Here is a 9068-nt window from a genome sequence, read left to right as displayed (position 1 = left end):
ATTGTTTGATGAGGAGGATTAGATGGAAGGGATCCGGAGATGATCCCTTTCCTAAAAATGTAGACAGTACACTGTTTGGTTGGTTCTTTCACACAGAGAATAAAAGCAAGCATTGGCCTGAAAGGAAGCAAGAAGGAATTTTCATTCTTTTATAAAAATTGGGATTAGATGTTGAGCTCACGCCTCATCGAACTTTAACAATTTAAATTGTTTATTTTTGAAGTTACACCTCATAGATCATTCTTGTAAAATATTAGTCAAATCAAAATATTCGAGATATCTAATTGAGTTCACAAAAATTGACCAACACTTTATTCTCCATGAAATGTTAAAATTTCATCGTTATAATTAAATAGGCAAACAATTTTAGATTGAATTAAATTTTTGTAAGAATAATCTAAGAATTGAAACTTCACGAATAAAAATTTCGGATCATTGAAGTTTAATGTGTAATACTAAGTCCTAAAACTAATTCCTTTTTTTTTAAAATGAAAATCCCTTCCAATTGAGCTTTAAATATCTTGCAGAGAGAATCCAATTGAGTAAAATCCCCTTTGACAAAAAGGAAATATGTAGGGGAGAGAGAGGCTTCACTTCATCAAAAGAGGCACAAAAGAAGAAAGGGTTTTTTAACCAACAAAAAAAAAAAAAAAACAAAGAAAGAAAGAAAGGGTTCATATAAAGAGGCAAATTACAGCATAAGTAACCTCTGAAAGCTCATTTCTCAATTTCTCCCTCCATATCTAAATTCTAAACCTTGTGTGAAGAGAATTTGTCAATGTCAATATATTTCCTCCCACGTCTCTCCCTCTCTCTACCTTCTTCTGAAAACCTATGCGGTTAGGGGAACAAAAAAAAAAAAAAAAAAAAATTCCCTAATGCCAAAGGGTAATCCTCCTACATTATGTTTGCTCGACATGATAAATAGATCTCTGTTTCAAAGCCCTAGCAAGATGTAGTAAACCAATGTGATCGGAAGAGCGATTAGCATTCCAAAGATAACCCTGCAGAACAGGAAAAAAAGGACTCGTATCAGATGAATTCAGATAGAATGCTACTAGTCTAATAAGAGACGTGACGTTTAATCGAATTCAAGATGAAGATTGTTGGTGATCGAACCCGGTGCTTAGTATGTTTGGATGAACATTGTATTCCTTAGAAAAGACAAACGGAACAATCCCTTGTGGAAGAGCTGCCTGAAAAATCGAACACAATACAAGAATAAATTCCCGCGTACAATTTGTTACTGCATTGCTAAAACTCCCGCACCTGTACAATGGCAATGTGCAACAGAACACCTCGCAGTCCAACGGCAATTGAGGCCGCCGCCATGACAGCCGGCCCTGTAAGGAATCGAACTGCCATGGCGAAGGAAGCAATTGTATTTCCGCAAGCAATCATCCTTGGTTGTAAAGCCATGAACAAGCCTGCAATCCCATTACAAATAAAATGCTCATTAACGATATATACTTCAGGCTGTAGTTGTGTATGACATTTAGCACAAAGGACTACAAGTTAAACATACCAAGACTAAACATGGCCATTCCAAGACCTGCATCAGACAGAATGGCAATCGAGCGGGCTACAATCGCAGGCATAACAATGTGCCACCTGGAAAATCACAACACGGATTATAGATTGAAATTATGATTTTAAAGGTCCCTTCGATGTACTGTACAAGTCAATAATGCTTACTTGTAGGAGACCAAAGACCAGGTGAGGCCAATGAGGCTTGAGTAAGTGTTTGGGTTCCTAATCAGTTTTCGCCACACCATAATTAGAATAAGCCGGGTCATAACGCTAGCAGGCGGCATGGCTGCGGTCTTTGATTCACCACCATTAGCTGTCTTGGGGTGGAGTTCAGTGCTGGAGCTCGAACCCAACTTGGAAAGCCCCGGACCTTCCCGATCTGCCTCGTTTGAAGCCGGCCTGTTGTCAAAGCTGAACTCATTTCGGCCAAACTCATCATAATCTATTCAACAGCAGTTGTTGTGGATCAAGATTCAACATGCCAAATGGTACCAATAAAAAGCAGGCGATTTTTGTTTTGGAAAGCAAGAGGACAAAACTGGGAAATACCAAAAAGCAATAACAAACAAAAACTTGAAACATTGATCCGGACAAATACAATTACAGTTACAGGAATTAACAGAAACAGATATTTCAACTGCAAAAGCATTACCTTTGTAGTGGGGAGCAACCCCAGCAAGTTCATTGCCATATTCTCCTCCTCTGAAAACATGAATGCCTCCTTCCGACGCAGGCGAATTGTTTGAGCTCCAAACAAACATGTGAAGGTCTTTGCCACCATCAGCCCCAATGGGTTTCTTCTTGGCTCCGGCAGAGGGTCCGGTCACCGGAGAGAAAATTCCGGCACTGGGAGGCGCCGGATACCCCGAATTCCCCCCATTTGCTCGTCCTCTGGCCCCCCCAACTCCTCCGGCCTCCTCATCAGACCCCACATTGCCGTAGTGCGATTGTCTCGGACTGGCATTGCTCATGTTTTTCCCGTTCACCATGGAGTAAAAATCAGTGTGGTTAAAGCTGGAGCCTCTGGGAGTCGGGTTTCTCGAAGACTGAAGGCTATAAATCTCCGCATTGGTGAGATTAGAAGGCCTTGGGGTTAAGGACACGCCGGAGTTGGGTCCGTGGGATCTTCTGGAGTGGATTTCGGAGCGAGTGCTCGTCGATTTTCTGACAGTGACATGGAGCTTCCCGTCTTCTCCTACCTCGGCCTCTGTCTGCAACGGCTCTTTCCCGTCCAAGGATATGATGTCGGAATCGACCGTGAAGGAAATGATGGAGCCGGCGGTGTCCGGGAACTGTTCACCAATGAGGAGGCGGGCACCTCTATACTCGAAAAGGAAGAGCATGAGAGTGTACCAAATGATGCACTGGAGGACGACGATTTGGACCATGAGGCTGCCGGAGGCGTCGCCGTACATGCCCTTCAAAAGTGGTATCCCCATGACCAGAGTGTTGGGCAGAGTGGAGAGGGAGAAGAGAGTGATGGACCATTCGAGAGAGCCTCTGGCGCTTGTTCTCGACCAAACAGCCAGGACCGCCAGGACGATGATTTTCTGAAGGGTGTCAGCCGCTATGAACCTGTAGTTCATGGCGTAGGGGTTGTTGGTGGAGATGAAGTGGAAGGAGAGCAGAGGAACTGCGAACAGAGCGACGAACCTGTTGATGCCCGAGCATTGGTCGGGGCTGAAGATTTTCCACCATTTCACGGAGCCGTAGGCTAAGATCATGGCCACGTACAGCGGCACAACGGCAGTGAGGACGTGGTACAGGTCTGTGAAACTGATCATGTTTGGTTAAAGGTGGCGAATTTCTCTGTTTTTGATGGGTTTTTGTGGGATTTGAGGACTATCCAGATGGGAAAATGGGGTTGGTATCAGAACCCAGTTCAGATTTTTCAGAAATCAGAAGGAAAATCAAATTCTGTGGGCGACTTTGGAAGTAAAATATCAACCCATTTTCGTGGAAAGAGTCAATGACAGAGATGAGTAAAGGGAAGCAATCACCAGAGAATGACCAGTGTTGATTCTCTCTCTAACTACAATCTAGAGAGAGAGAGAGAGAGAGAGAGAGAGAGAGAGAGAGGGAAGGTTATGGTGGCAAGTGGGGATATGGGAGAGAAGTAAAGTGGGACCATATTTATGGCATTCTAATGGCAGACAAGGAAATAAAAGCCGAGGGCTTTTGTGAAGCTTTTTAAGTCTTTTGGGGGATGGCAAAGCCAAAAACTTTCTTCACTTTTAGAGACACGGGGAAGGGACTTGGCAACGGGCATCTCTCCCTCTCTCTCTAGACAAAGAGAAAAGTAATCAGTTTTTAAGAGGGAAAAGACCAAACAGCATCAAGGAGAAAAGGGTTGCATATCAAGGAAAAAAGCTAGAAAGCTTCAAAAGATTCTCTTCACTATTTCTTATTTTTATTCTGTTTCATGACATTTTTTTTGTCAATTAGAGTAAATTTCATTGAAAGATAAAACTATTACAAGATAAGAATAACTCCAAAAGAGAGTTTAAAAAAGGTCAAGCAAGAGTCCAACTCCATAAAAGAAAATTACAATGAAATAGGCCCAAAGTGAGCAGCCCATAGCAAACAAACCGAAAAGCCTAGACATGAAAATGTAAAGCAGACACCTCTACCAAAACAGCCACACCACCACCGCAGATCCATCGCCACCACCCAGAAGAAGGGCCAAGGAACAAAAAAAATGAACAGAAAAGAGGGGGTAGGCAAGCTACCATGCTGAGAGCGCTCCCATAATCCTACAAATTAGTTCAAAATGCACTTTAAATGCTACAAACCACTAAAGTGGGCTTTCGGAAGAGATCCCAAGAAGAGATACCCGACGAACCGAGTAGCAAGGGTAGATGGTTGAAGATCCATGGTGAGGAGCATTATTTGGAAAGGAACAAGCCGAAATCTAAGTGCATAAAAAAGAAAATCTCAATCACCAGCCATGGTGGTTTGGAGAAGGGAAAAATTGGGGGGAGTCGGATGAAACTGTAAGAACCAAGAAACAAGGAGAAATGGGGGGATAGGGAGGAAGAAAGTGAAGGATTATTTTGTGAAAACATGTTCATTTAAATAACATCTATAGCATGCATTTAACAATTAAAATGCGGAATCATGCTTGCATGCATTCAAAAACAAAACATTACCCATGAAATTCAAAGCCTAGTAGATTGGTGAACCATTAATCAACTCAAAACAAAGTGAGTTGAGATTTATACCTTTGTAGATTCCTCTTTGCATAAGCAAAGGCTAATCACCCAAAGAGAGGGCCTTCATTCCTTGCATCTTAAATCTATGAATTTGGATGGATGAAAAGGTTTCTCCAAGTTCCCAAAATTGAGAACCTCTAAGTCTCTTCACCAAGGTTAGATTGGAGAAGAAAGGAGTGACCTTGGAGTAGTGGGATTGCTAGATGCACCCTCCAAGGGGCCGGCCTCTTTAGAGAGAAATGGAGAGACATGTTCTCTCCAATTTTCTCCAAAACAAACCCTAAATGAATTTTGGCTATAAAGTCATATTTATACCTTTATTCATTTGAGTGGCAAACTTGTAAATAAGTCCAAGTTCACTACCCTTAACAATATGGCCGGCCTTAGGGTGTATTTGGGTTGTTTGGGCCTTTGTGAATATTTAGTCATTAAGTTGTCATACAACTTAAGTCAATGGGCTTGACGTTCGAAGCCCATTGGGCCTTAAGGTCCAAAAAACTATCCCGAGGTCTTTAACGAACTTATTCGTTTGATTAATTAACATATTAATTAATCCTTGCCATTAATAAATAATTAAACCATTTAATCATTCTTACTCATCTCCATTGTTTCTTCAATCTTCACCTTACACGGTGTACGATCCATTAGGTTCCTTTTAGCTAGGCAGTGGGCGATTAAAACCATTTCACATCGATTGTGAATTGAAACTTACTTTCAATTCTCCCTTTAGTGATTACACACGTTTAGGGCTTCCACAAACCATGAGTGACACCTAGCAGCATATCATGGTTACCCAAGCTAATCAGAAGAGGTGGAGAACCTATTCAGTTTAGGATTACAAATGCAATACGGTCTTTCTCTAATACAATACTCTTGACCACATTGTTTGGTTTGATAGTTTATTTATTCATGTCTACTATCCAATGTGATTCGTGTGCTTATATGATTACCTTGAATGTGATTTGGAACGCTTTCCTAAATCTCATTCATACTTTGGCCAAATATTCTTAATCATATCATAGAGTATTCTCCCTCAAACGGTTTGAAGGTTAGAGATCCCTTGTTGCGCATTCACTTGCCTCCATGACTAAGTGGCTTAACCCCAACGATGCCGTGGACACCCCGATGGGGTGACTTTGACATAATCAAAGATCAAGGACTTAACCACAAGACAGCTGTGATGCCTCAGGTCAAATGACTACTTTGCATTATCCCAACCATGAGTTCTCATGTGACATGAATATGAGAACTCTTCGTTGATCGTGTTCAGTGAACTCATTCTCTATTGAGCACCTACGTACTTGTCTTGATGTCACACACACCAATGACTCGAGACTAGTCACTCTCCCTGAGAGAATACACAACACGTACTGATCTTAATGGACTGTCAATGCCCAATTGGCAATCCTATGATCAGGAATGTTTAGGATATGTCTACGAAAGAATGGTCTCATGAATCTAACTTCATTAGATCGCATTCTCCCAATCACATATTCCTTGGACTTTATCGTTTAAGCATATAACATTTATATGAGACGGCTCAAACAATAATCTTTGCCCTTTATAGTTAAACTAGATTAGTTTAACATGTGAAATGTCCGTAAAGTATCATCATATGATTGGCTTTAGGGCACATTTCCAACAGAAAGGTGAAGAGGGAGGAGGGCAAGGAGGGGTGAGCATTGGGCTGCCGCCGACCCCAAACCGGAATAAGGGGCTGATGGCGAGGAAGCTTTTAGAAATTTGGGGCTTTTTTAGAGAGAGGACACTGTTCTTGAGAGAGAGAGAGTCTAGTCCACTTGTTTCATGACATTGTTATATACCAAAGTTGATGAGCAGCTCACATGGTACGTTACAGGACACTAAGGTGTTCAAAATAGTATCATTTAAAAAAATATATATCATGCATTGTCTATAACACCACCATTTTAAAGAAAATAAGGGTTTTGAAGTACATGTATTAAAACTTTATATCTATTTACTCATTGGGCGTATCTCATGCTTTTTTGTAGACTCTTAATTTGATTTTGTGGTTTGTACGTGTTGTACATTATGAGTTTAGACCAACGATACGTCAATTAGGGGTGGGCTTGGAAAACAAAACAAAAATTTTTAGAAAGAATACCAAACCAAAACTGAACCGATCAAACAGAAAACTATTGGTTCGGTTTTGATTTTGGTGGTTTATGAACCGAACCAAACCGAGTGACTATAAATTAATATTTTTTATGTATGTTCAGTGTTCATTTTCTAAGCTCGATCCAAAGTCAAATATCAGCCTAATTTCATTTCAATGTCGAGTAAACCTAACTTTAGGCCCAAATTTGTTGAACATCTTATTCCCTAGATTTTTTTCCTTCATTTTCTATTCAAAATTTTAACAAAAAATCAAACCAAATGAATCTAAATCCACCTCAAACGTCAATGCATATTCTTTCATTCTCAGTTCCCTGATTTTCGTGCTATTATAAACACTTACATATCTTACTCTTTTTAGTTTTTGATTGTTGTAAATTGTAAACCCCACATAGATGCCCTGAGAACCCTTATTAGGGCAGTTGTGATGCCACTATATGATTTAATATATATATATTCCCACATACGAGCTTTAACTGCTCCCATTTCCGCCCCATTTGGTATCACAACTAAGGGTGGGCATGGGCCGGGCCGGGGATAACATATTCTTATATAGGAACTGAACCTTACCCGGCCCTGTTGGAAAGGGCCGGGTCCACGGGTTCTTTGTTTGTTTGTTTTTTTTCTTTTCTCGAAACCTCCACCTTTGTCAATGTCTCTGCCTCCATCCGCCAAGGCCACGCAGTCCATCAAAGTTGAAATGGCCACGCTATCCCCAAAAGACCACGTTTTGTGAGCTCCAGTCTACAACGGCGTAGAGAGCCTAGCCCTGATCCCTCAGAACCATCAGCAGCAGCCCTCAAACATCTTTCTGATTCAGACAAAAAAGGGAAATGCTTCATCAACAGAGCCCAGGTTATGCACAGTAGCATAGAATTTTCACTTCTGCAATTACCAAACATAAACTACAGTTGGAATTGAGCTCAGGTTACAGACAAATTAAACCAAACAGAAACTAAAAAACTGGAAGAGAAACAAAGCTTCCTCTACAACTCTCGATCTTACATCGCACAGATTGCACAGCCACCATCCATCATTCCATTTCTACCTTCGAAACCCTAAGGTTGTAACTCTCTCTCTCAAACCCTTTCAACTCTTGGCCCCTATTTCTCTACACACTCGTCGCTCTACGAGCTCAGATTGGAAACCCAGAACCCACCTCCATCAAACCTGCAACCCCCACACCTTGGAGCTAGGAAATTAAAACCTAGATAATGAGGCTGGTGTGAGTACTGTGAGGTGAGGGGAAGACGATTGAGAGTTAGAGCCGAGGGAGTTGAGGGAGAGGCGATTGAGTGGAGGGAGTCCAGGGAGAGGCGATGGAGTCGAAGGATAGGCGAGGGAGTGATTCTGGAACCTGGAGGAATTGGCTAGGGTTGATCTTGAAACTAACAATTGAGATTGGATGATAACTTATCATCCAATCTGGGTCGTTCATTATAATTAGAAACGGGTCGGTCCGGGTGAAGGAATTATTTTGAAAAACATGTTCATTTGAGCAACATCATATAGCATGCAATTTAACAATTAAAGGCGGAATCATGCTTGTATGTACTCAAAAACAAAACATGACCATGAAATTCAAAGCCTAGTAGATTGGTGAACCAATAATCAACTAAAAAACAAAGTGAGTTGATAAATTTACCTTTGTAGATTCCTCTTTGCATAAGCAAAGGCTAATCACCCAAAGAGATAGGGGCCTTCATTCCTTGCTTCTTAGATCCATGGATTTGGATGGAAGAATAGGTTCTCCAAGTTCCCAAAATTGAGAACCTCTAATTCTCGACACCAAGGTTCGATTGTAGAAGAAATGAGTGACCTTGGAGTAGTAGGATTGCTAGATGTACCCTCCAAGGTGTTGGCCTATTTAGAGAGAAAATAGAGAGACAATTCTCACCAATTTTCCCCCAAAATAAACCCTTAATATTTCCTTAATGAATTTTAGTTATAAAGTCATTTATATAGTCACTTCTTTAAGTGACCTAAACAACCAAAACCCTAATTCATTTCATCATGGCTGGCCATTTAGGGATGTTTGGGCTTTTGGGCTTTAATGAATCTTTATTCATTAAATTGTCATACAACTTAAGTTAATGGGCTTGACGTTCGAAGCCCATTGGGCCTTAAGGTCCAAAACTATCCCGAAGTCTTTAACGAACTTTTTCGTTTGATTAATTAACATATTAATTA

General features: G+C 40.9%; 1 protein-coding gene across 1 annotated transcript; it reads right to left on the bottom strand.

Annotated features, from left to right (window-relative positions):
• Window positions 1-656: 656 nt before the first annotated feature.
• On the bottom strand, window positions 657-3635 carry LOC103449803 (probable auxin efflux carrier component 1b). Its single transcript, XM_008389120.4, has 6 exons — window positions 2183-3635; window positions 1696-1972; window positions 1526-1611; window positions 1270-1427; window positions 1120-1196; window positions 657-1004 (listed from the first exon to the last, which is right to left on the bottom strand). Exons 1-6 carry the CDS (start codon window positions 3312-3314, stop codon window positions 938-940), a joined length of 1797 nt encoding a protein of 598 aa, XP_008387342.2. The 5' UTR covers window positions 3315-3635; the 3' UTR covers window positions 657-937.
• Window positions 3636-9068: the final 5433 nt, after the last annotated feature.

This window comes from Malus domestica, chromosome 12, assembly GCF_042453785.1.
Source record: "Malus domestica chromosome 12, GDT2T_hap1".
In the NCBI taxonomy this organism is placed as follows: Eukaryota; Viridiplantae; Streptophyta; class Magnoliopsida; order Rosales; family Rosaceae; genus Malus; species Malus domestica.
The sequence above is the reverse complement of the archived record's forward strand: the minus strand, read 5'-3'. Positions and strand labels throughout refer to the sequence as shown.

What these genes read in the sequence shown, in the direction of transcription:
- LOC103449803 (XM_008389120.4), bottom strand. Translation starts at nt 3,314, where the DNA reads ATGATCAGTTTCACAGACCTGTACCACGTCCTCACTGCCGTTGTGCCG. An exon ending in AATGGCCATGTTTAGTCTTG is followed by an intron (nt 1,428 to 1,525) that starts GTATGTTTAACT and finishes ATGGGATTGCAG; the next exon opens with GCTTGTTCATGGCTTTACAA. An exon ending in TGCACATTGCCATTGTACAG is followed by an intron (nt 1,197 to 1,269) that starts GTGCGGGAGTTT and finishes TCGATTTTTCAG; the next exon opens with GCAGCTCTTCCACAAGGGAT.